This window comes from Leucoraja erinacea, chromosome 8 (genome assembly GCF_028641065.1).
Source record: "Leucoraja erinacea ecotype New England chromosome 8, Leri_hhj_1, whole genome shotgun sequence".
Taxonomy (NCBI): domain Eukaryota; kingdom Metazoa; phylum Chordata; class Chondrichthyes; order Rajiformes; family Rajidae; genus Leucoraja; species Leucoraja erinaceus.
Genome location: NC_073384.1, coordinates 2,638,353 through 2,664,466, shown reverse-complemented (window position 1 = coordinate 2,664,466; position 26,114 = coordinate 2,638,353). Strand labels below are relative to the sequence as shown.

The following is a 26,114-nucleotide window of genomic DNA, read 5'->3' as shown; positions in this document are numbered from 1 at the left end:
ATCTGTTGAAATGTGTGGTGTTATGTCTGTCTTGAAGCTGTTGTGGCACTGTAATTTCCTGTAAAGGATTATTAAAGGTTATTCTTCTTCTTCTTCTCTGCATCTGTCTAGTCGGCTATTTGGGAGACCAAATGGGGTCTCTCCTCTTCAGCCAGAGCCACTGGCTACTCCGCTCTGCCACCCGTGATGTTTCTTTGCTGGCCTTGTCCGCTAATCCCCAGGTCCTTCATCAGTATTTAAGTACGTTTGTGCTGGTACAGTAAGGTTTTACTGAATGTATGTAAAAGATGAATTTCACTGTACCCGGTACGTGACAATAAAGGACAACTGGACCATCGGACATGCATTGTACAGCGGTCAATGTCTTTACCTGCTCGGGCCCAGGTCAAGGGATCCAGCAAGCCTGAAGCCTGTGTGTACTCCAGCTCACTCTCTGTCTCACCTCTCAGGACTTGACACAAAGACCTGAAGGGAGGAGACTGGGAATTAGCACGCACGTCAGTCAATCTTAGTTGCAAATACATCACCAGCACACACAATAATTGTTGCAACTGTTCAGGAGGTGCTTGGTCATGCTGCACTGGAGCTTAGTGGATTCATCTTTCAAGCAACCGAGGGTTTTGTTTGTGGAAAACTGGTTTGAAGATTTACCTGTTGCAATCCTCATCAAAAAACAATTTTGGGAAACATCAACCGGGGGTCCGGTGACTATCAGCAAATGTCAGCCCACTGCTGCCTGTAAGGAATCTAAACTCCCCATCCTTCACCCCAGGACTGAACACTCAATGCCATGCCTTAGGGTTAAACCTCAACCACGTTCCAACATTAATCCCACGTTCCTGCTGTCTGTAATATTATATAAAACAAGGCAGTACTCACCACAGACACATTACCAGTTACTTCTGGAACTACCAACTGGTTTAAATCACACAGCACCACTAGTTAGACTTGTACTCCCTTAGGCAGGAGGGTGAGGAGAACTGTGTTAGGCCAACAAAACTACAGGGCACTCATGGGATGGTGTAGCAAGCTGAACGAGGACATAGAACTGTACAGCACAGGAACCAGCCCTTCTTCACCAAAGATGCTGGAGTAACTCAGTGGGACAGACAGGAATGGAGAGAAGGAATGGGGGACGTTTCGTGGTTGAGACCCTTCTTCAGACTCCATTGTGTGTGCAGAACATGATGCCAGTTTAAATTGATCTCATCTGCCTGCTCACGATCAGGATCTCTCTATTCCCTGCACTTTCAAGTACCATCTAAGATTTAGTGTCGAAAAACTAAACAGGGATTCAGTGACTTTAAATAAAAACTCTGCCTTTCAAAGACTAGCCTCATGATTAGTTTATTACGATGCTTCAATGTGTTCATTTTTGACACATCTTCCACACAGTGATTTGAGAAGGCGTTCAGTTTAAAGGATATGTTTCTAAATGTCTATGTGTTTATAATCACACCGTATAATGCTCCTCAATGCTAGGACTTCACAGTCAATATCCAGCGCTAACAAGGACCGTAGACCCGTTGAAAATTCAAAGATGCTATTCACACTCGTTGACGTTTGAAGATTTGAAGAAATTCTACAATGAGCATTTCTGTGACCTGATATCATGCATTTATAAAAAGGGTTTAAACACAAAATGATTAGGCAATGAAGTTAGAAATGGCAGAAAGTGCTGGATCTGCGATGCTGCTTGACCTCCTGAGTTACTCCAGCACTTTATGCATTTACCAGCATCTGCAGTTCTTTGTTTCTTCATTGTCCTGTTGTAATTAGCCTGATATTAACAATCAGTACTTAGTACAGTCAGTGTTTAAAATCTGAAGCTACAGAGAGGGCATGTTGTGACTGTTGGCAGAACAATCTCCCTCCAGGGATGAATAAAGTTTTATTGTGTTGTATTATATTGTATCGTAGAATGACGTGCTGCATACAAGGTATGGCAGACCCCAGTTCAGTGTAAGAACTCACATTTGTGTACAATAAACTGAGGTAGTTGTCAGACACAGGCTGCCTGGTAATCGATAAGATGCAAAGAGAGGCTTCAGAAGAGTTACAGTCAATGAACAAGGTGTCCAGCTGGCTATCAAGTCAAGGGTTAAGTGAGCAGCAATGCTGAGCACCAGCTGCATGAATTGCCAACACGTACGACCTACTCCAGGACCTCAGAGCAGTGCAGACGAACCATGACTCTGATCTCCGCAAAATACTCCAAATCTATCGGGGGGGGGAATAAGTGAAGCAAAATGTGCAACCCTCCATGGCTGATGTCCCCAGCCATCTCGTGGGCTTGGAGCGGATCACTCACACACCCCCATCTAACAACCCCCCCAGCCTGTGGGGACGTGTCTGGGTCGCCCTTGGATTCTGCAGCCACCTCAGGACCCACAGAGGCCTGGGGCATCTTCCAGTCCACCTAAGAAACAGTGAAAAGATTCAAAGGAAAACCAGATAAACACTAAGGGGATATGAATAGAATGATCAAAGAGAGAAATAGAGGCTGAGTCAAAGAATAGATTCAGGGCCGCAAATGACAAATTGAGTTTTGTTGTAATATAAAGAGTTATGGTGATGAGACATTACACTGGAAATGTCAGAAGAAACATAGAAAATAGGCAGGAGGAGGCCGTTCGGCCCTTCGAGACAGCACCGCCATTCATTGCGATCATGGCTGATCGTCCCGAATCAATAACCCGTGCCTGCCTTCTCCCTATATCCCTTGACTCCACCAGCCCCTAGAGCTCTATCTAACTCTCTCTTAAATCCATCCAGTGTTTGGCCTCCACTGCCCTCTGTGGCAGGGAATTCCACAAATTCACAACTCTCTGGGTGAAAACGTTTTTTCTCACCTCAATCGTAAATGGCCTCCCCTTTATGCTCCCCTTTAAGACTGTGGCCCCTGGTTCTGGACTTGCCCCACATAGGGAACATTTTTCCTGCATCTAGCTTGTTCAGTCCTTTTATAATTTTATATGTTTCTATAAGATCTCCCCTCATCCTTTCTAAACTCCAGTGAATACAAGCCTAGTCTTTTTAATCTTTCCTCATATGACAGTCCCGCCATCCCAGGGATCAATCTCGTGAACCTACGCTGCACTGCCTCAATCACAAGGATGTCCTTCCTCAAATTAGAAGACCAAAACTGTACACAATACTCCAGATGTGGTCTTACCTGAGCCCTATACAACTGCAGAAGATCCTCTTTACTCCTATACTGAAATCCTCTTGTTATGAAGGCCAACATTCCATTAGCTTTCTTCACTGCCTGCTGTACCTGCACGCCAACTTTCAGTGACCGGTGTACAAGGACACCCAGGTCTCGCTGTACCTCCCCCTTACCTAACCTAACCCCATTCAGATAATAATCTGCCCCCTTGTTTTTGCCACCAAAGTGGATAACCTCACATTTATCTATATTATACTGCATCTGCCACGCATCTGCCCACTCACTCAACCTGTCCAGGTCACCCTGCAACCACTTAACATCCTCTTCACAGTTCACACTGCCAACCAGCTTTGTGTCATCCGCAAACTTGCTATTGTTGCTCCTAATTCCCTCTTCCAAATCATTAATATATATGGTAAACAGTTGCGGCCCCAACACTGAACCTTGCGGCACTCCACTCGCCACTGCCTGCCATTCTGAAAAGGATCGTTCACTCCTACTCTTTGCTTCCTGTCTGCCAACCAATTTAACATGTCAACCCCCTACCCCCAATACCATGTGCTCTGATTTTAGTCACCAGTCTCTCCTGCGGGATCTTATCAAAGACTTTATGAAAGTCTAGATACACTACATCCACTGGCTCCCCTTCATCCATTTTACTTGTCACATCCTCGAAAAATTCCAGAAGATTAGTCAAGCATGATTTCCCTTTCATAAATCCATGTTGACTTGGACTAATCCATTTAATGCTATCCAAATGCCCCATTATTACCTCTTTAATAATTGACTCCAGCATCTTTCCCACCACCAAAGTCAGGCTAACTGGTCTGTAATTCCGCGTTTTCTCTCTCGCTCCTTTCTTGAAAAGTGAGATAACATTAGCTATCCTCCAATCCACAGGAACTGATCCTGAATCTATTGAACATTGGAAAATTATCACCAATGCACCCACTATTTCTAGAGCCACCTCCCTGAGGACCTTGGGGTGCAGACCATCAGACCCAGGGGATTTATCATCCTTCAGTCCCATTAGCCTACCCAATACTATTTCTCACCTAATGAAAATTTCTTTCATTTCCCACACCCCTTTGATCCTCTGTCCTCCAGTACTTCTGGGAGATTGTTTGTGTCTTCCTTAGTGAAGACAGATCCAAAGTACCTGTTCAACTCTTCTGCCATTTCCTTGTTCCTCATAATAATTTCGCCCGTATCTGCCTTCAAGGGACCCACATTTGACTTTGCTACTCTTTTTCCCTTAACATATCTAAAGAGGCTTTTACTATCCTTCTTTATATTCCTGGCCAGCTTCCCCTCGTACTTCATCTTTTCACCCCGTATTGCCCTTTTTGTTTCCTTCTGTTGTCCAATGAAAGTTTCCCAATCCTCTGGCTTCCGGCTACTCTTTGCTGTGTTATACATCTTTTCTTTTAGTTTTATTCTATCCCTAACTTCTCTTGTCAGCCACGGTTGCCTCCTACTCCCCTTAGAATCTTTCTTCCTTTATGGAATGGAATGATCCTGCTCAGAAATGCCCAGAAATTCCTGCCATTGCTGTTCCACCGTGATTCCTGCTAGGATCCCTTTCCAGTCTCCCTTGGCCAGCTCCTCCCTCATGCCTTCATAGCCCCCTTTGTTCAACTTGTTGCCAGAGTTAGGTCAGCTTGGATCTTATTCAGCGATGGACTAGACGCCAGGGGCACACACCTCAAGCAAGCTACTTCTTAGCTTCTTATGCAATAGGTCCAGACAATGAAAGGACCAATGAATTGGTCTTTTCCAAAGCGTGGAACAAAAGCACTGTTTTCAACCAAATTGTCTGTTTCTGGGATGTAAACGCTGTATAATGTCACGAGCATCAAAATACACGCACTCCAAACTGTTTAACGAGCAAAACATCTCACCAGACGCAAACAATATTGGACACCGCCAGGTACATTTAGTTTCGTTTACAATTGTCATGTGTCTGATGTCCAGTGAAAAGCTTTTGTTTGCGTGCTGTTCAGTCGGAGAAAAGACTATCTATGTCATTGACAGTGCACAGTTGAAGCATAAAGTGCACAACATTCTGTGTGGCTGCAGTATATCGCCACATGGAAACATACTTTGTACTTCACAAGTGCCAGAGTAGACGCACGCTGACTAAGTTATAATTTTATATGTTATTGATCTGTAATTTCACCTGCTGTAGGGGCTGTTCTGTGCTGAAAGCTGCGTTAAATAGCTGCCGCTACCAGCCGAGCCAGGAGAACCATGCCCACTCTTTGGTCTTTCAACTTCCACTGATGTCGGCAGAAACTCAGCACCGTCCCTTCTCAAAGCTTCTCCACCCTGCGGGCAGTCTTGAGACACTGTAAATTAGAGGAGAATCTCACATTAACAAAAGATTAATGTAACTTTTAATTTAAACAAAGAAACATAGAAAATAGGTGAAGGAGGAGGTCATTTTGCCCTTCCAGCCAGCACCGCCATTCATTGTAATCATGGCTGATCGTCCCCAGTCAATAACCCCTGTGCCTGCCTTCTCCCCATATCCCTTGACTCCACTAGCCCCTAGAGCTCTATCTAACTCTCTCTTAAATTCACCCAGTGACTTGGCCTCCACTGCCCTCTGTGGCAGGGAATTCCACAAATTCACAACTCTCTGGGTGAAAAAGTTTTTTCTCACCTCAGTCTTAAATGACCTCCCCTTTATTCTAAGACTGTGGCCCCAGGTTCTGGACTCGCCCAACATTGGGAACATTTTTCCTGCATCTAGCTTGTCCGGTCCTTTTATAATTGTATATGTTTCTTTAAGAACCCCCCTCATCCTTCTAAACTCCAGTGAATACAAGCCTAACTCCAGTGAATTTAAAGCACAACTATGAAGAGAAAAACATTAAGGGAGAGGGAGAGAAAGAGTTAAGTGAAACCTTTTTATTAAAACTGCTACCTATGGAAGCATAACACACTGGGCAGGTGGGGAATGGAAGAACAAAGAGGGGCATCTGAATACAAGTGAGGGCAGGGACGTTAAATAAATAGCTGAATCATGAACGTATCCTGTATGTCAAAAGTGGGGGAAATACAGTGTGAATAATGTTACAATTGTTGAACTCGATGCTCAGTTCAAAGGCTGTGATATGCCAAACTGAAAGCCGAGATGCCATTGGTCAAACCTGTGTTGTGGATCTCATAGGAAGGCCAGTTTCAGTTTCAGTTTAGTTAATTGTCACGTGTATCGAGGTACAGTGAAAAGCTTTTGTTGCTCGCTAACCAGTCAGTGGAAAGACAATACATGATTACAATCGAGCCGTCCACAGTGTATAGGGATAAGGGAATAACGTTTAGTGCAAGGTAAAGCCATCAAAGATAGTCTGAGGGTCACCAATGAGGTAGATAGTAGTTCAGCACTGCTCACTAGTTGTGGTAGGATGGTTCAGTTGCCTGAAATCTGCTGGGAAGAAACTGTCCCGAATCTGGAGGTAGACAAAACATCTCGACCCGAAACGTCCAGTCTGAAGAAGGGTCTCGACTCGAAACGTCACCTATTCCTTTGCTCCATAGATGCTGCCTCACCCCTCTGAGTTACTCTAGCATTTTTGTCTACCTGCGATTTTTCCAGCATCTGCAGTTCATTCTTAAACTGAATCTGGAGGTGTGCCTTTTCACAATTCTATACCTTTTGCCTGATGGGAGAGGGGAGGGAATGGCCAGGATGCGACTGGTCCTTAATTATGCTGCCGGCCTTGCCGAGGCAGCGTGAGGTGTAGATGGAGTCAATGGAGAGGAGGTTGGTTTGTGTGATGGTATGGTCTGGGCTGTGTCCACAATTTGCAGCAATTTCTTGTGGTCTTGGATGGAGCCGTTCCCAAACCGAGCCGTGATGGATCCCGATAAAATGCTTTCTACGCCTGATCTGCATAGAATTTGCATCTATTGAAATGATGAGAACAGAGGGGGAGTGAGCTGAAGATTAAAATAGGAAGCAACCTGACACTCAGTCATGCATGTTACCCAGGTACAGTGTAGGTCAAGTAAGTAAGTAAGTTTATTGGCCAAGTATTCACATACAAGGAATTTGCCTTGGTGCTCCGCCCACAAGTAACAACATGACATACAGTTATGAATGACTCAGAAAACACTAAACATTAATGATAATAAAACATTAATGATAAAACACCATTGAAGTCATTGTTCAATTGGCATTTGGTCTCTAACTTAGAACAGATCATATATTGAGCAACGAATGCAGTAGATTTCAACCACAACTTTAGTCCTCAACGTTTTTGGACTACAAATGGCATATTCTGGAAACAGCTGAAACTGTAAAAATACTTTACATTTTTCTTCAACTAAGTGTTAAGTGTAAATTGTGCTAAGTGTAAACTGACAACATTGATTTCCCTTCAGATCGAGTGATTCACATATTAAGACAAGAAATAGACCCGGTGGCAATGCCTTGAGGTGCTACATTATTACAGCTGAGACACAGTGTTCAGTAACTATAACTGTATTAAACTTTTCATTCTTTCTCTGTAATCTTAAAAGCTGTTTCCAAAATGTAAATTCTTTTGGGGAGAATTTTTAAATATAGAAAAATGGTTATTACAGATTTATATGAAGACAAAACATGTATAAGCCATTATCTTATTGTACATCAATGGCATTAATTCCTTTGGGCAGAATTAGTTTTAGCTGTGTCATGTATTAGCATGGCAGTGGCCTAATGGCATCTCTATTCTAAAAAGTGTTTTGTCAACTTTCTAAAATGCATGAAAGTTGTTCGACCAAAGCAGGCATAATGTGGCACCAATGCCAGGAGCAGTTGCAATCAAGAGTTGCAGGTTCAAGTTGCTCTGGGTGATTGATGCAAGCAGTGGCAGAGATACCAAGTGGGCTCAGACTTGGTGTGAGGATCCTGCTCCTGGTCGCCCTCTAGTGGCACTCTCCCCTCCTGCTGCAAGTCCATGTACCTGGTTGATGCCTGAATAAGCTGCAGACACACAATAATCAATCACACACACACACACAAACATGAAGAATGGCCATTTACGTCCAGTCCAGATGTCCACATAAACAAACTGCTTGAATTAGTCCGTAGTGTCAGGGAGAAAAGAAGGATAACAAATTCTGGCCAAAGGAAAGGAATGAATAAAAAAAACAAAATTAAGCTAAAAGTTAACAGTTAAAGTTTTTCAGCAACTTCTTGGGATTCCACTGGAAGTAGAGTCTCGGTTTTGCAATAGTAACCTCAAACCCAGAGAGGAGACATGGGTTCGCAGAGTCACTCCCACAAGCAGCTGTAAGCAATGACATTTTACCTGCCCTGGGATTGCCGTTAGTGGGACAAGTATTAAATTCCCCAGCACTGATATTCCTTATCTCAGTACGTGCATGCGGCAGCAACAAGGAATAAATGATCAAATCAGAAATGCCACAATTAGGTTTCATCCCCAACTAGCTTCTCATGCACAACAAACATACGGCTGGTGAAATTCAAAATACTTTGCATGCTGAAATTCCAAAAGTCAGAACAGCTTCAGGATCAAGTCACACTACAAGGATGCCCTGCGCACTTCATTGCTTGTAGAGTGCTTTGGGATAAATTGAATAGAGTAAAGAGGCACGACAGAAGGGAAGAATACTTCCTGTGGAACTATTTTGTTACGGCACCTCTCTTAAGCAGTTTTGTCAGGCATTTGGGAAAACACCCCAAATGATTAAATGGACAAATGATTAAATGTAGAGTCAGAGGCACACGTCCTTCAGCCCAACTCATTAAATGCTGACTATGATGCCTATTTAAGCTTAATCCCATTCGCCTACATTAGAAACATAGAAAATAGGTGCAGGAGTAGGCCATTCGGCCCTTCGAGCCTGCACCGCCAGTCAATATGACCATGGCTGATCATCCAACTCAGTATCCTGTACCTGCCTTCTCTTCATACCCCGATACCCTTAGCCACAAGGGCCACATCTAACTCCCTCTTAAATATAGCCAATTAACTGGCCCCAACTACCTTCTGTGGCAGAGAGTTCCACAGATTCACCACTCTCTGTGTGAAAAATGTTTTTCTCATTTTGGTCCTAAAAGACTTCCCCCTTATCCTTAAACTGTGACCCCTGTGATTTCCCCAACATCGAGGGGGAACAATCTTCCTGCATCTAGCCTGTCCAAGGGCCACCCTTTAAAATTTGTACGTTTCTATAAACTCCCCTCAATCTTCTAAATTCTAGCGAGTACAAGCCGAGTCTATCCAGTCTTTCTTCATATGAAAGTCCTGACATCCCAGGAATCAGATTCTGGTGAACCTTCTCTGTACCCCCTCTATGGCAAGAATGTCTTTCCTCAGATTTGGAGACCAAAACTGTACACAATACTCCAGGTGTGGTCTCACCAAGACCCTGTACAACTGCAGTAGAACCTCCCTGCTCCTATACTCAAATCCTTTTGCTATGAATGCTAACATACCATTCGCTTTCTTCACTGCCTGCTGCACCTGGATGCCTACTTTTAATGACTGGTGTACCATGACACCCAGGTCTCGTTGCATCTCCCCTTTTCCTAATTCGGACACCAATAATTCCTAATTAGGCCCATATCCCTCTCAACATTTCCTATCCAAGCATCTGTCCAAATATCTTCTAAACACTGTGATAGTACCTGCCTCTACCACTTCCTCTGGCAGCTTGTTTCATATAAACCACTACACTCTCCATGAAAAACTTGCTTCTGACATCTCCTTTAAATGTCCCCGCTCTCACCTTTAATCTATGCCCTCTAGTTTAGTTTCCTCCACCTTTGGAGAATGATTGGGACTGTCAACCCTATCTCTGGCCCTCTGTAAGATGTCCCATCAACATCCTGTGGATTGAGCTGTGGTATCCACCAGTCCAGTCCCTGTGCCGAGCGTGTTGTCTGTCAGTGCCCAGTGGCTGATTTCTGGAGCTGACCACGGCAATTCAACCATTTAAATATTCCAATAAAAGTATATCTAAATGTACTACTTATTGATAAATTAATTGACATCACATTGCCTATCCAGATACCTTTACCTATATTAATACTTCAGCACATTTGGAATGCCCCTCTTGATATCAAATCCAACAGCAGTAGAAAAAGTCAGTCCAGGATACCTGGGATTGAGCAAATCACACTTTATTTCACTTTGATCTTTGTAGCCTCTCAACATCCTTGCTCAAGTACAATAGGTATATCTCCCTCAATCTCCTTTTTGTTTAAACTTATTTTCTTTCTCTCTCTTTCTCTATTTCTTCTTTCCTTGGTCTTTCTTCTCTCCATTCTTCTGTACCTTTTTGTTTACTTCAGTCTTCTTTCGGGCTAGTTTATATCTCACATAGAAACATAGAAAATAGGTGCAGGAGTAGGCCATTTGGCCCTTCGAGCCTGCACCGCCATTCAATATGATCATGGCTGATCATCCAACTCAGTATCCTGTACCTCACGCACCAATCTCTATGATCATTTCTCTTTTTCTACTCTTTTCTTCCTTACTCCTGTTTTATTGTTGAATTAAAAATAAGAAGTTGTACATGAAATGTACCATGTCAATATGTATTAGGTACTTTGGTACCATATTATTGTACTTACTTCTAACAAAAATTAAAAAAAATAAATTTAAAAAAAGTACACTCACAACATGTTGCATTGATGTAGGTATGTTACAATACTTACCTTCAGCGGCGCTGCAATTCTGCCACTGGCCATGTGCGCGATTTTGGCGCGTTTGAGCGAGGGGCGGGGTTAAAACGCGTTTCTTTTCTTACCTTGTCCTGGATTATATTTGGTTGGAGTGCAAGCTTTTGTTGAAGAATCGTTCCGACGGGCGTCTGTCTATTTTTTTATTTTTTAAATCGCCCGACTCGTTCAGCGCTGAAGTGATTTTAAAATCAGCTTCTGAAGCCGTCAACGCCAACAACGGGGACGGATTTCATGTAGGTGACAGGTAAAAGAAAGCGGTTTATTTTTATGTATAAAAGTGGTCCTTAAGATGCCTTAGTTCATATTTTAAGTTGCGAAACGGTGATTTAGTCCCCATACCGACCGGCAGTGTTTTCCATGCAGATATGGGGATCTAAAACATTGCAAACCGCAACGTTCCAAATGGTCGCGTTCCAGAAAAACCCACTCGCAAGTTGATTTAAATGGCCATTAATTTACAGGTATAAAACATTAAAACAGTATGGTATGGCAACTGCTCTGTCTCCGACCGGAAGGCATTGCAGAGGGTGGTGAAAATTGCCCAACGCATCACCGGTTCCACGCTCCCCTCCATTGAGTCTGTCCAAAGCAAGCGCTGTCTGCGGAGGGCGCTCAGCATCGCCAAGGACTGCTCTCACCCCAACCATGGACTGTTTACCCTCCTACCATCCGGGAGGCGCTACAGGTCTCTCCGTTGCCGAACCAGCAGGTCGAGGAACAGCTTCTTTCCGGCGGCTGTCACTCTACTAAACAACGTACCTCGGTGACTGCCAATCACCACCCCCCCCCGGACACTTATTATTTTTTTTTTATTCAAATCGTTTGCTATGTCGCTCTTCAAGGGAGATGCTAAATGCATTTCGTTGTCTCTGTACTGTACACTGACAATGACAATTAAAATTGAATCTGAATCTGAATCTGAATCTGAAATTCCTTCCATTTGGCCTATAAATCCATGACAATGAGATTTAAAAATTATGATATATTGTGAATTATTGTGTGAATGTTATTTGGGCACTTAGGCTATTTAAAAATGTTAATCTATTGATAGATGTTTAGATCTAGTAATTGAATTTTGTAACTAGCTACAATTAGGTAACTAACTAATTATATGCTTTAATTTCAAGTAATCTAAGTAAGATTGATTCATATTTGTTTCAGAATTCTTCAATCTATAATAACTGAACATTTCTTTTAGTTCTCTTAATGTTTAAGAAAGTTATGGCCATTTGACTGTCCTTGATCACAGCTTTTGTGTTAAGTCAATGGGAAATCAATAGGGAACAAGATGCTAATTTCCGAGTATGAAAATGGCCATAACCTTTTAAATACTGAAGATATGAAAGTGAATTAGCTGACAAATTAAACTTCTTTTTATGCTTTATCTGATGGGATAAATTACAGACTTGATTTTTAAAATCTCAAAATGTTGTAACATTGCTAATTGATGGTATTCAACCTGTCCAAAAATGCATCAGGAATAAGGAACGACAAAGCAAAGTTGTTCATCAAATTTGGGGAATTCTGATACAAGTTTTATTTTTAGATTTAATTGGCTGTTTCAGTTCCAGACGTTCATTTGTGGAAAATGATAAATGGGATCACAGCTCTCAAAGAAGCAAGATTGAATTACAGCCCAAAGTCAGAGGATCAGTGTAGATAGCACGGAAACAGGCCCTTCGGCCCAACCTGTCCATGCCAACAGGCGCTAGTCCCATTTGGCCCATATTTCTCGAATGTTTTTTAATCCGTGTACCTGTTCAAATGTATTTTAACAGATAACAGGAAGCACATTATACAGAGTGCTTCAGAATGCCCTTGTTTGCTCTGATCATCACAAAGAGCTCCATCACGTGACCTGCCCCTTGGGAAAATAATGAAAGGCACCACAGGCATTCCATTTGTCACCTGCTTGACTGAAGGAGATTTCTAAATTATGCCTTTATTGACAATAACATCACAGGTACTTTAAGAGGGAACTGCAGATGCTGGAGAATCGAAGGTTACACAAAAAAGCTGGAGAAACTCAGCGGGTGCAGCAGCATCTATGGAGCGAAGGAAATAGGCAACGTTTCGGGCTGAAACCCGAAGGGTTTCGGCCCGAAACGTTGCCTATTTCCTTCGCTCCATAGATGCTGCTGCACCCGCTGAGTTTCTCCAGCTTTTTTGTGTAACCCACATCACAGGTACTTTCTGCCCAATTACTTTGAAATAAATCTTAACCTTGAAAGGAGAGAACTAGAACAAAGCACTTTAATACCCCCCCCCCCCCCCCCCCCCCCCCCCCCCCCCCCCCCCCCCCCCCCCCCCCCCCCCCCCAAAATGTTGAATAAAGTGTTTTACATTGTCTTAATTAAAGAAAGTCCAGAAAAGAGAAGCTGCTGATTGGGTTAAATGAACACAGAATTCCCATTCGATGATGCAAGCTACAGGAGAGAAACTGACTGGTGCTTGCCAATGAGGACAAAAAAACTAGTACTGTATATTATATATGATGCTGTACTTTCCTATAAAGGGTGGGGAAATTATTAGCCTGCGATAGATGGATCAAGTAATTTCACACCACACAGAACATTAGTTTCCAAGGTTTGAACTACTGCCTGCGCTGTTGGCTGAGCATGTTTACCTGCCTGTTATGGCAGAGACACCTCAAATAAAAACTTTGCTGATCTTGTATGAATTCATAAAATCAGCCAATTTGATCAGTTGTGATTCTTACTGCCAAAATGCCTTTAAGAAGTAAGTAAGTATTCACATACAAGGAATTTGCCTTGGTGCTCCGCCCACAAGTAACAACATGACATACAGTGACAGTTACGAATTACTCAGAAAACACTAAACATTAATAATAATAAAACATTAATGATAAAACACCATTGATCAAGCATGTGAACCAACAAAATACCAGATCAAAGGCTACAGATTATTGGCTGGTAAGTAGAGCAACTACTCATGGATAAAAACTGTTTTTATGTCTGGCTGTGGCAGCTTTGACAGTCCGGAGTTGCCTTCCAGAGGGAAGTGATTCAAAGAGTTTGTGGCCAGGGTGAGAGGGGTCAGAGATGATCTTGCCCGCTCGCTTCCTGGCCCTTGCAGTGTACAGTTCATCAATGGAGGGAAGGTTGCAGCCAATAATCTTCTCTGCTGATCGGACGATTCGCTGCAGCCTCCAGGTGTCGTGCTTGGTGGCTGAGCCAAACCGGACCATGATGGAGAAGGTGAGAACAGACTCTACGATGGCCGTGTAGAATTGGACCATCATTGCCTGTGGCAGATTGTGTTTCCTCAGCTGCCGCAGGAAGTACATCCTCTGTTGTGCCTTTTTGACTGTGGAGTCGATGGTAGCCCCCCATTTAAGGTCCTTGGAGATGATGGTTCCCAGGAACTTAAAAGACTCCCCAGATGTGACTGTGGTGTTGTTGATGGTGAGTGGGGTGAGGGGAGGGGGAGCTCTCCTAAAGTCTACAATCAATTCCACTGTCTTAAGAGCATTGAGCTCCAGGTTGTTGCGATGGCACCAGGACACCAGCTGTGACACTTCCTGTCTGTAGACAGATTCCTCTCCATCCTGGATCAGTCCAATCAGGGTTGTGTCGTCTGCAAACTTGAGAAGCTTGACAGAGGTGTCTGTGGAGGTGCAGTCGTTGGTGTGGGGAGAGTAGAGGAGGAGAGAGTACGCAGCCTTACGGTGCTCCTATGCCGAGTGTCTGCAGGTCCGAGATGTGCTTTCCCAGCCTCACATGCTGCTTCCTGTCTGTCAGGAAGCTGGTGATCCACTGACAGAGGGGTTCAGGCACAGCCAACTCGGAAACTTTGGAGTGTAGTAGCTCTGGCACAATGGTGTTGAATGTAGAGCTAAAATCAACAAACAGGATCCTCGCAATGGTCCCCTGGCGGTCTAAATGTTGTAGGATGAAGTGCAGGCCCAGGTTGACTGCGTCATCCACAGATCTATTGGCCCGATATGCAAACTGCATCGGGTCCAGCGGGGGGATCGTGATATTTTTCAGCTTGGCCAGCGCAAGCCTTTCAATGTCTTCATGACTACAGAGGTCAGTGCGACAAGCCTGTAGTCATTAAGACAAGTAATCCTTGCCTTTTGGGTACAAGGACAATAGTGGAGACTTTGGAACAGGCAGGGACAGTGCATGTTTGCATGGACTGGTTAAAAATGTCTGTATAGACCGCTGTCAGCTGTTTGGCACAGAGCTTGAGAGTAGAGGGGTCCTGGAGATTTCCGGATTTCCTGAACATGACAGATTGGAAAGTGGGATGATTTGCAGACTCCCCATCATTAAACTCCATCTACACTTCAAGCTGCCTTGGAAAAGGAGCCAACATCATTCAAAACTTGTCCCACCCCAGTCACTCCTTCTTCTCCCCACTCCCGCCCGGCAGAAGGTACAGAAGCTTGAAAGTGCGCACCACCAGACTCAGGAACAGCTTCTTCCCCTCTGTTATCAGGCTTCTGAACGGTCCTTCCATAAGCTAGGGTGCTGTCCGATTCACCTCTACCCCATTGCGGACATTATCTCTGGAACTGATGCGCTACAATGCACTCTGCATCTTCCCCTCTGCTCTGCCTTTTGTCCTTGAGTTTGACGATTGTATTTATCTGGTATATCTGATCTAATAGCATGCAGAACAAAGTTTTACACCGTACCTCGCTACACGTGACAATACTAAACCTAAACCTAAATCGCTTGGCTGAAACCCCACGTGCATAGAAACTGGTCTTCATATTGGTAACAATAAACAAGCAACATAATAGTGGACATGAACTGTGCAATGCCTCTGAAAATAGATTCATCTGCAGTGAAAGGAATGGAATTTCAGACGAGTTCAGCAAACAGATGCCACCTTATTGCAACTGATCCAAGGGTCATTTAATCTCCACAGGACCATGTCCAAATTAAAGTGCTAACACATGCTGTAAAAGATAATTAAACTGAATTAAATGCACAAAACTAAATTCTGAACCTTGGCGTATTATGTTCACCATTTATTCATCAATAAATATCTTGTCCTTGTAACCTTCAGCTGCATTTCTAAATCAATGAGTAAAGGCTGATCACATCACTTTGCCCTGTCCCAATGTTGTCCATTGTCCATTGCTATTCAACACAGTCGTTACGTCTTCGGAATGATTGCTTGCTATGTTAGCAGAAGGATATTGGTGCCTGTCGTCCAGCTTGAGATATTGCCATAGAAAAGGAAAGATAAATAAGGGAAGAGAGTAGTCTCTGTATTTCCCACCCACTCCTGGAAACCTCAGTCAGATGACAAAATGGGGAAGGAGCATTTGGGAAGGGTATGGAGGCCATGCATTGGGGGTTCATGGAGGTCATGCATTGGAGGGGTATGGAGGCCATGCATTGGGGGTTCATGGAGGTCATGCATTGGAGGGGTGTGGAGTCCATGCATTGGGGGGTATAGGGGACATGCATTGGGGAGCATGTAGGCCATGCATGGGGGGGTATGGAGGCCATGCATGGGGCAGGGTATGGTCATTGAGGGGGGGTATGGATGCATTGGGGGAGGGTATGAGACATTGGGGCCAGTGTGCCATGCATTGAGGGGGGAAGGGTATGGATGGGCCATGCATTGGGGGATTGGGGGTGTGGAGGCCATGCATTGGAGGGGTTCATGGAGGCCATGCATTGAGGGGGGGGGGTATGGATGGAGCCATGCATTGGAGGTTCATGGAGCCTTGCATTGGGGGGGTATGGAGGCCATGCATTGGCGGGGCATGGAGCCTTGCATGAGTAGCGGATGAAGCATATCACCTTGCTGGAAGATATCTTACTTTAAAAAATACTCCAACCACATTTTGAAGCAAGATCTGTAATTGCTCTCACTAAATGTGACAGAGCTTCCTTAGGAAACATTCGCTAATATAATCACTGAAAAACCCATGTTGGAAAAACAAAAGAGTTGTCGCTTTACTGGTTATCTGCTAATAGGCAGAACATATGTTGTTAGGCTTATTAAAGTAAGAGATGGAGGCAAATATTTCATACATAAAGCAATTCAATAGCCTTTCCCTTTTCCTCTCATAAATGAAAATGTTAAATTCTATCCTTAGGACACCCGATGCATATCAGGTCAAAAATGGTTAATTGGAAAATTACCATTCACCAGCAGTTCAGCAATCATTTGCCGTGCTTCCTCATGCTATTACGGATAACACATTTGGAAATTATGCCAATTAAATCTGCTTTCAATATGCAGTTTGCTTAATGCAGACTTGTTCTAAGTTATGCAAGTTAGCTATGGCTTAGATAGCAAGAACATACTGACACAAAACCTTTTATAGTTGAAGAATTCAATTTAAAAGAATTCCAACAGCATCATGCAAATCAAACCTTTGGGAACTCCTGCCATTATTTATATAGATAAGCCCTTTATCCACTTGATCATTATAAGGAACAATGGATTCCTTTATTGCCTTACAGCAACGGAACACTTAAGCAAACAGATTGTTGCAATTTCGTATTGTCATTAGTATCGGCGTTTCGATCACATGTACTGAGATGCAGTGAGAAACTTTGTTTTGCATGCTGTCCAGATAAAAACTAACGAGACTCGATTACAATCAAAACCATAGACACGTTCAACATTTAGTGCACCCTGAGATATATATTGTTACAGTAACAGAGATGGTACGGATAAAGAAAAATGTGCAAAGTCCACTATGAAAAGTCCAGGGTAGACAAAAATGCTGGAGAAACTGAGCGGGTGCAGCAGCATCTATGGAGCGAAGGAAATAGGCAACGTTTCGGGCTGCTGCACCCGCTGAGTTTCTCCAGTATTTTTGTTTATCTTCGATTTTCCAGCATCTGCAGTTCCTTCTTAAACACTATGAAAAGTCCAGATTGGGGATGGAAGGTTTAGAAGTTAATTAACCACAAAAACTAGACATTTCTCTTGCATGCATCACAGGATAATATCGCCCAACCAGACACCTGAAGGATGAACTACAACAGAAAACCTGGACTGGGAGCCAGATGAGGAGTGGTGAGAATGCAGGAAATCCCACAGCTCACTGACAACCACCGTGTCTGCAGTCTTCAGTCTGTCAGGGTCATCTACAGCCCAAGAACCCATGGATGGTAGCAATCTTGTAGAACAGTGAATGGCGGTGCTGGCTCGAAGGGCCAAACGTACTCCTGCACCTGTGTTTAAGAAGGAACTGCAGATGCTGGAGAATCGAAGGTACACAAAAAAGCTGGAGAAACTCAGCGGGTGCAGCAGCATCTATGGAGCGAAGGAAATAGGCAACGTTTCGGGCCAAAATATCATCTATTGCATCCGCTGCTCTAGATGTCAGCAGATCTATATCGGTGAGACCAAGCGGAGGTTGGGCGATCGTTTCGCCGAACACCTCCGCTCGGTCCGCAATAACCAAGCTGACCTCCTGGTGGCTCAGCACTTCAACTCCCCCTCCCACCCCGTCTCCGACCTCTCTGTCCTGGGTCTCCTCCATGGCCACAGCGAGCAGCACCGGAAATTGGAGGAACAGCACCTCATATTCCGTTTGGGGAGTCTGCATCCTGGGGGCATGAACATCGAATTCTCCCAATCTTGTTAGTCCTTGCTGTCTCCTCCCCTTCCTCAGTCCCCCTGCTGTCTCCTCCCATCCCCCAGCCTTCGGGCTCCTCCTCCTTTTTCCTTTCTTGTCCCCGCCCCCGATCAGTCTGAAGAAGGGTTTCGGCCCGAAACGTTGCCTATTTCCTTCGCTCCATAGATGCTGCTGCACCCGCTGAGTTTCTCCAGCTTTTTTGTGTACTCCTGCACCTATTGTCGCTGTCTAATAACTTTTCTACCACAGATGTTATAATCTATAAAACATTAGAAAATAATCACCCTGGGATGTAGACCATCAGGCCCTGGGGATTTATCAGCCTTCAGTCCCATCAGTCTACCCAATACTATTTCTCGCCTAATGCAAATTTCTTTCAGTTCCTCTGTCTCCCTAGATCCTCTGTCCTCTAGTACATCTGGGAGATTGTTTGTGTCTTCCTTAGTGAAGACAAAACCAAAGTACCTGTTCAAGTCGTCTTCCATTTCCTTGTTCCCCATAATAAATGCACTTGTTTCTGCCTTCAAGGGACCTACATTTGTCTTAACTAATCTTTTCTACACCTTTTCTTTTAGTTTTATTCCACCCCTAACTTCCCTTGTCAGCCACGGTCGCCCCTTACTCCCCTTAGAATCTTTCTTCTATTTTGGAATGAACTGATCTTGCATCTTCTGGATTATTCCCAGAAATTCCTGCCATTGCTGTTCCACTGCTATTCCTGCTAGGATCCTTTTCCAGTCGACCTTGGCCAGCTCCTCTCTCATGCCTTCATAGTCCCCTTTGTTCAACTGCATCACTGACACTTCCGATTTAACCATCTCCCTCAAATTGCAGATTAACACTTATCATATTATGGTCACTACCTCCTAGCGGTTCCTTTATCTCGAGTTCCCTTATTAAAGCTGGTTCATTGGACAACACTAAATCCAGAATTGCCTTCTCTCTGGTAGACTCCAGTACAAGCTGCTCTGAATCCATCTCAGAGGCACTCCACAAACTCCCTTTCTTGCAGTCCAGAACCAACCTGTTTTTCCCAGTCTACCTGCATATTGAAATCTCCCATAACCACAGTGGCATTACCTTTGTTCCATGCCAGTTTTAACTCCTGCTGCAACTTGCACCCTATATCCAGGTGACTGTTTGGGGGCTATTAGTGTCATAGAAACATAGAAATTAGGTGCAGGAGTAGGCCATTCGGCCCTTCGACCCTGCACCACCATTCAATATGATCATGGTTGATCATCCAACTCAGTATCCCGTACCTGCCTTCTCTCCATACCCTCTGATCCCCTTAGCCACAAGGGCCACATCTAACTCCCTCTTAAATATAGCCAATGAACTGGCCTCGACTACCCTCTGCGGCAGAGAGTTCCAGAGATTCACCACTCTCTGTGTGAAAAAAGTTCTTCTCATCTCAGTTTTAAAGGATTTCCCCCTTATCCTTAAGCTGTGACCCCTTGTCCTGGACTTCCCCAACATCGGGAGCAATCTTCCTGCATCTAGCCTGTCCAACCCCTTAAGAATTTTGTAAGTTTCTATAAGATCCCCTCTCAATCTCCTAAATTCTAGAGAGTATAAACCAAGCCTATCCAGTCTTTCTTCATAAGACAGTCCTGACACCCCAGGAATCAGTCTGGTGAACCTTCTCTGCACTCCCTCTATGGCAATAATGTCCTTCCTCAGATTTGGAGACCAAAACTGCACGCAATACTCCAGGTGTGGTCTCACCAAGACCCTGTACAATTCCTCACTTCTATCCACAGCGACTCTACATCCTCAGACCCTATGTCACCCCTCGCAAGGGACTGAATTCCATCCCTCACCAACAGAGCTACCCCACCTCCTCTGCCCACCTGCCTGTCCTTTCTATGGGACGTATAACCCTGAATATTCAGTTCCCAGTCCCGATCCTCCTGCAGCCACGTCTCTGTAATCGCCACAATGTCATATCTACCAATCTTTATCTCAGCCTCAAGCTCATCCATTTTATTTCTTACACTTTGTGCATTCATATATAATACTTTGAATCCATTACTTTTCACATCGATTCCTATTTCACTCGGCCATGCTCCCCTATCCATTCATGAGCTTTCAGCCCTGTTCATTCTGGTGTCTTTCTTAACTTTTCCTATACTCTCTTTCCCTTTAACTCCATCCTTGTATTTCCAATTTGTCTCCCCCCCATCCACCCCCCCCTCCACCTTATTAAACTAAGTCTCTGCATTCCACACGGTGGGACTGAGCTCACACCTCTGCTGAACATTGCAAGATCACTTGCTGAACCAGCCTGAACACGTTGAAAAATCAGCCCCACACCAACTCACGTCTGTCATTAATCAATGTAAAGTCTCACCAAGGAATGGAGGAGTCCAGAGTTGTCAGTATCACAGGATCAAGGGAAATGGTCCAGAGTTGTACAGTATCACAGGATCAGGGGAAAGGGAGAGTCCAGAGTTGTAACGTTTTACCAGGGGTGGGATAAGGGTTGAATGTAATAAAAAAGCACGATGTTGTGACAGTTCCAGGTATTTCACAGAGTTGTAGCTTGAAGTTGTAGACCACAAGGGCAGCATCAGATGTAGGTGTCAGACATGGTCACAGACCACTTGCTGGGACAAGTACACTGCACTGCTGGGGATAATGAAGGGAACTGCCGTCAACATTTACACTGCACTGTTGTTCTGGCCACTGACGTCCAATATCTCTGGAGTCTGTTCATTGGCTGTCTTTCACTCCAACCAAAGATTGATGCTCCGGTTTCCTCCCACATCCCAAAGACGTGCGGGTTTGTAGGTTAATCAGCCCTCTGTAAATTGCTCCTAGTGTGTAGGGAGTGGATGTGAAAGTGGGATTACATGGAACTAGTGTGAACGGGCGATGAATGGTTGGAGTGGACTGGTTGGGCCGAAGAGTCTGTTTCCAAGCTGTATCTCTCAACCAAACTAATAGATTCATTGTGAGCATAACTAACATAGCAAGGCCAGCATGTGTGACAGCCATGTACAACTATATTGGGCAGCATATGGATTTAATATTGCAAATCACACCTTTAACACAAATGATTCTCAGATGAAGTCAGGACATTGCATTCTAAAGCAAGACTGTAAAATGACAATGGCCACCACTGCTGACAGCAGGAAGATCCATGCGGAGCTTCTGGATGGAGTGGAAAGCGATGGGCAATAGGTAGCACCAGCTACCCGTAAAAACTGCATTCTCCACTTTCTCTCTGGTGATCTATCTCTGCAATTCCCTACTTCAGTTACAATGCTGGAAGCAGCTTCCCTGCCTATCTTCGGTTTAAACCAGCATCTGCAGTTCTTCCTACACATATCACGTTATGTTACAGTTGTACAAGACATTTGTGAGACCACACTTGTTGAGTTTTGGTCACACTGTTATAGGAAATATGTCATTAAGGGGGAAAGGGTGCAGAAACATTTTACGAAGCTGCTGCCAGAACTCGAAGGCCTGAGACATAGGGAGAGGTTGGGCAGCCTCGGACTTTATTCCTTGGAATGTAGGAGGCTGAGGGGCGATCTTGTAGAGATATCTTGAAGATAGACACAAAAAGCTGGAGTAACTCAGCGGGACAGGCACCATTTCTGGAGAGAAGGAATGGGTGACGTTTCGGGTCGAGACCCTTCTTCAGAATAGTTAGGGAAAAGGGAAACGAGAGATATAGATGATGATGTGGAGAGATAAAGAACAATCAATGAAAGATATAAGAGTAACGATGATAAAGGAAACAGGCCATTGTGAGGGGGGAGGGGGAGGGGGGGGGGGAGAGAGGAGGGAGGTTAAGGGGGGCGAGGGGATGGGGGGAGAGGGGGGAGGGAGGTTGAGGGGGGAGGGCAAGAAGGGTGAGGGGAGAGGGGGATGAGGGGGAGAGAGGGGGAGGATGAGAGGGAGAGAGGGGGAGGGTGTGTGGGGGGAGAGAGGGAGGATGAGGGGGGGAAAGAGGGGGAGGAGGATGAGGGGGGAGAGAGGGGGAGGGTGAGGGGGGAGAGGGGGATGGGGGGGGAGGGAGGGAGAGGGGAGGGGGAGGGGGGGGGAGAGAGGGGAGGATGAGGGGGGGGGAGAGAGGGGGAGAGGGGGGGGGAGAGGGGAAGAGGAGGGGGAGTGGGGGGAGAGGGGGAGGATGGGGGGGCAGAGGAGAGGAGGGGGGGGGAGTGGGGGAGAGAGGGTGAGGGGATGAGGGGGGGGAGAGAGGGGGATGAGGGAGAGAGAGAGAGTGAGGGTGAGTGAGGAGAGAGGGGGTGAGGGAGAGAGAGCAGTACTAACACAGTCCTGTTTTCAGTTGTTGGGGCTCTTTGTGCAGATCCCCAGTAAAGACACGGGTCGCTGATAAACCAAATAATGAAAAACTGTCAGACTCCCTCAGATTTCTAAACAGCACAAGTTACTGGATCCATTGTTCAACTGGGACTTTTTTTTTAAAACAACTTCTTGTTCACAGAAATATTTTCTTGTAATTGTGAAATATTTATTCCCACTTGCCTGGTAATTAGATTATAATGCTTGCCAAAAGATTCTACTGTGACAGTTATTATTGAGGGAGGGCAGCCTCTGAGGCATTGGCTGGAAACAAAAAACGATGCCATTATCTTAAAGCTACAAAGATGCAGAGCCACCTGTATCCCTCAAGGCTTCCTTGTAGATTGTACTCTTCAAAGATTTGAAAACCAGAATACTTCAAACAGACTTCAGTCAACAAGGCAAGGAGCCTTGTGCAAGAGACATGCCTGTGCAATGTTGAAACTGTACGGCCAGACCCATCTACAGGCATTACTGGTCAGCCTTTGATGATTTCTACATCTTACATGGTAATTGTTGAACGCCTGATTATTTCAGCCTGAATGAAGAAAATATTCAGTGCAGAATGTTCATACAAGTCAGAAACGTTTGACTTCCATAAATGCTTTTCTCTTTAGTCTGAGCAATGTCACAGCGGCACTAGAAGCAATAGAAATGTCATGGATTTTTTATAACTAATAATAGAGGCAGGGGGAGGGAGAGAGGGAGGGGGAGAGACACACATAAAGAGAGACAGAGAGAGAGAGAGAGAGAGACAGTGAGAGGGGCAGAGAGATCAAATGTGAATCCTGGCTGTTGGAGAAAGTACCCTGGTTGAGGGAGGGAGGGACAGACACAGAATGAGAGCACCCTGGTCAAGTAAGGAAGCACCCTAGTGGAGTGAGCAAGGACACTGTCTGGGGGAGGACCCCATCTGGGGAGGACACTGTCTGGGGGAGGACCCTGTCTGGGGGAGGACCCTGTCTGGGGGAGGACCCCATCTGGGGGAGGACCCCGTCTGGGGGAGGACACTGTCTGGGGATGACCCCGTCTGGGGGACCCTGTCTGGGGGACGACCCTGTCTATGGAGGAGGACCCTGTCTGGGGGGAGGACCCTGTCTGGGGGGGGGGAGGACCCTGTCTGGGGGAGGACACTGACCCTGTCTGGGGGAGGACCCCTGTCTGGGGGGAGGACCCTGTCTGGGGGAGGACCTGTCTGGGATGACCCTGTCTGGGGTGACCCTGTCTGGGGGGAGGACCCGTCTGCGGGATGACCCCGTCTGGGGGAGGACACTGTCTGGGGGAGGACCCTGTCTGGGGGAGGACCCTGTCTGGGGGAGGACCCTGTCTGGGGGAGGACCCTGTCTGGGGGAGGACCCTGTCTGCGGGAGGACACTGTCTCTGTGGACTGTCTAGGAGAGGCTGGCACGACTGCTGAACACAAGGCTGTGCCCACACATGCAGCACAGCGGCAGGTGGGGTAGTGTGTGTGTGTGTGTTTGAGGGGCCTGGATGAAGTGTGTGGCCAGCCTGCTCTTGTACCCCTAGCTCACAGCACCGACTCATCCTCCAGGTTTCCCTTCAACATCCAGGCAAATCATTTTATTTCTGCCGAAGGCTAGAATACCATTTATAATGAAAACGACCACACTTGCCCACACAAGGAACAGATGCACAAAGGCAATGTGAAATCTCACCGGTGAGAGTGTTATTGAATTCATACATAACAACACACAAACAATTAGATTCTCCAACATTTAGAAAGGCAAATATCAGGAATTTGAATGTAATGGTGCCAAGAGTGTTTTGCTAGCAAGTGTAATTCAATTGCTGTAATATTAATTGGTTTGAAAAATAGTGAAGGAAATGCACAAATGGTTTATCTTATGGGACCTGTGAAGCTGAATAAGGATGGGAACAAGTAGAAGATGATTCAGGGTGAAGTGATCAGGCAGCAACAATTATCATTGAAGCTGTAATTTGCATCTTTGGGTTAATGGAGGCATAGAAATGTCTCAGTAGCAACTATGGCAGCTTGAGGCAAGGAAGCTTCATATTTACCTGCTTCAAGTATACCTGCCTCACAGGAGACACGGAAAAACAGGAAAGTATCATCTGGAGTTCAAGTTCTGAGAATTAACAGGAAATGCCTGCAGGCAAGAAAGATGAAAGCGATGGTTTGCCACAAACAGGACTTGAAAGTGTAGCTTGAACACATGAGCGACGGACGGACAGGTCAATACTTCTATTCCCGGGTGTTAACAAGGGGAGAATAACATTGTGCTCTCTAGTACTGAACTCCACAACTGTCCTTCAGCCTCCACAGTCCGTCTGTGGCACAAACATTCTTCAACAGGGTGGTCGTTAATCTGATTACAAAGATATTTCATGGGATAGCGAGCCACAAGTCTAACAATCCAAAGATGATCATTTAATTCAACGTCTTAAGTGCATTGCCTTCATCAATTAGTGGGAGCTTAATGTAGTGGACAGTGTGTTTGGAGATTAAAAATGTCAACAATTGAAGTGACATTTTACATATTCCACAATTACATATGGCTTTAATTAGAAACATGGAAAATAGGTGCAGGAGTAGGCCATTCGGCCCTTTGAGCCAGCACCGCCATTCAATGTGATCATGGCTGATCATCCAGGAGCAGAACCCTCTTCCTGCTTTCTCCCCATATCCCTTGATTTCGTAGAAAGACTCTTCGTGAAAACAAAGTGTTCAGACCCGATGGTAAGCAAGATGATAAATTCCTCACATGAAGGAAAAAGCAACCCAGAGAGTTGCCAATCTGTGGAATTCTCTGTCACAGTGGAGGCCAATTCACTGGATGTATTTAAGAGGGAGTTAGATTTAGCTCTTAGGGCTAACGGAATCAAGGGATATGGGGAGAAAGCAGGAACGGGGTACTGATTGCGGGTGATCAGCCATGATCATATTGAACGGTGGTGCAGGCTCGAAGGGCCGAATGGCCTACTCCTGCACCTATTGTCTATGTTTCTAACGTATGGTGCAAATGTTGGACATAGAGCTTGCATCTGTGGCTCAGAGTGGCATTTACGGCATATCCACGCCAACCTCATTCATGGCATATCCACGCCAACCTCCCTCCCTCGCCACAAGCCTCAAAATGATTAGGAAACAAAACGTGAGTCACCTTGTGTTTATGAAGACAGAATGACTCTTATTCTTTGAATTGAGATTCACTTGAGATACTGTGGGTTTAGTCACTATCAATATAGAGCAGCACAGTGCCAGTACCATAGTAGTAGCCAGTGCCAGAGAGTGGTAGCCAGTGCCACTGAGTGGTAGCCAGTGCCACTGAGTGGTAGCCAGTGCCACTGAGTGGTAGCCAGTG

General features: G+C 45.1%; 2 protein-coding genes across 5 annotated transcripts in view; one reads left to right on the top strand and one right to left on the bottom strand.

Moving 5' to 3' along the window:
* The window catches only part of mdh1ab (malate dehydrogenase 1Ab, NAD (soluble)), a 259,183-nt gene that overhangs the window by 114,254 nt on the left and 118,815 nt on the right, over window positions 1-26,114 (top strand). The gene's annotated exons all lie outside the window — the stretch shown is intronic.
* The window catches only part of wdpcp (WD repeat containing planar cell polarity effector), a 136,533-nt gene that overhangs the window by 7,122 nt on the left and 103,297 nt on the right, over window positions 1-26,114 (bottom strand). For all 4 annotated transcript variants that reach the window (XM_055638873.1, XM_055638872.1, XM_055638876.1 and 1 more), the window contains 2 exons: window positions 5,349-5,517; window positions 371-465 (listed from right to left, as the gene is read on the bottom strand). In XM_055638873.1, coding sequence (XP_055494848.1) covers window positions 371-465; window positions 5,349-5,517 — 264 coding nt within the window. The remainder of the gene's footprint in view (window positions 1-370; window positions 466-5,348; window positions 5,518-26,114) is intronic.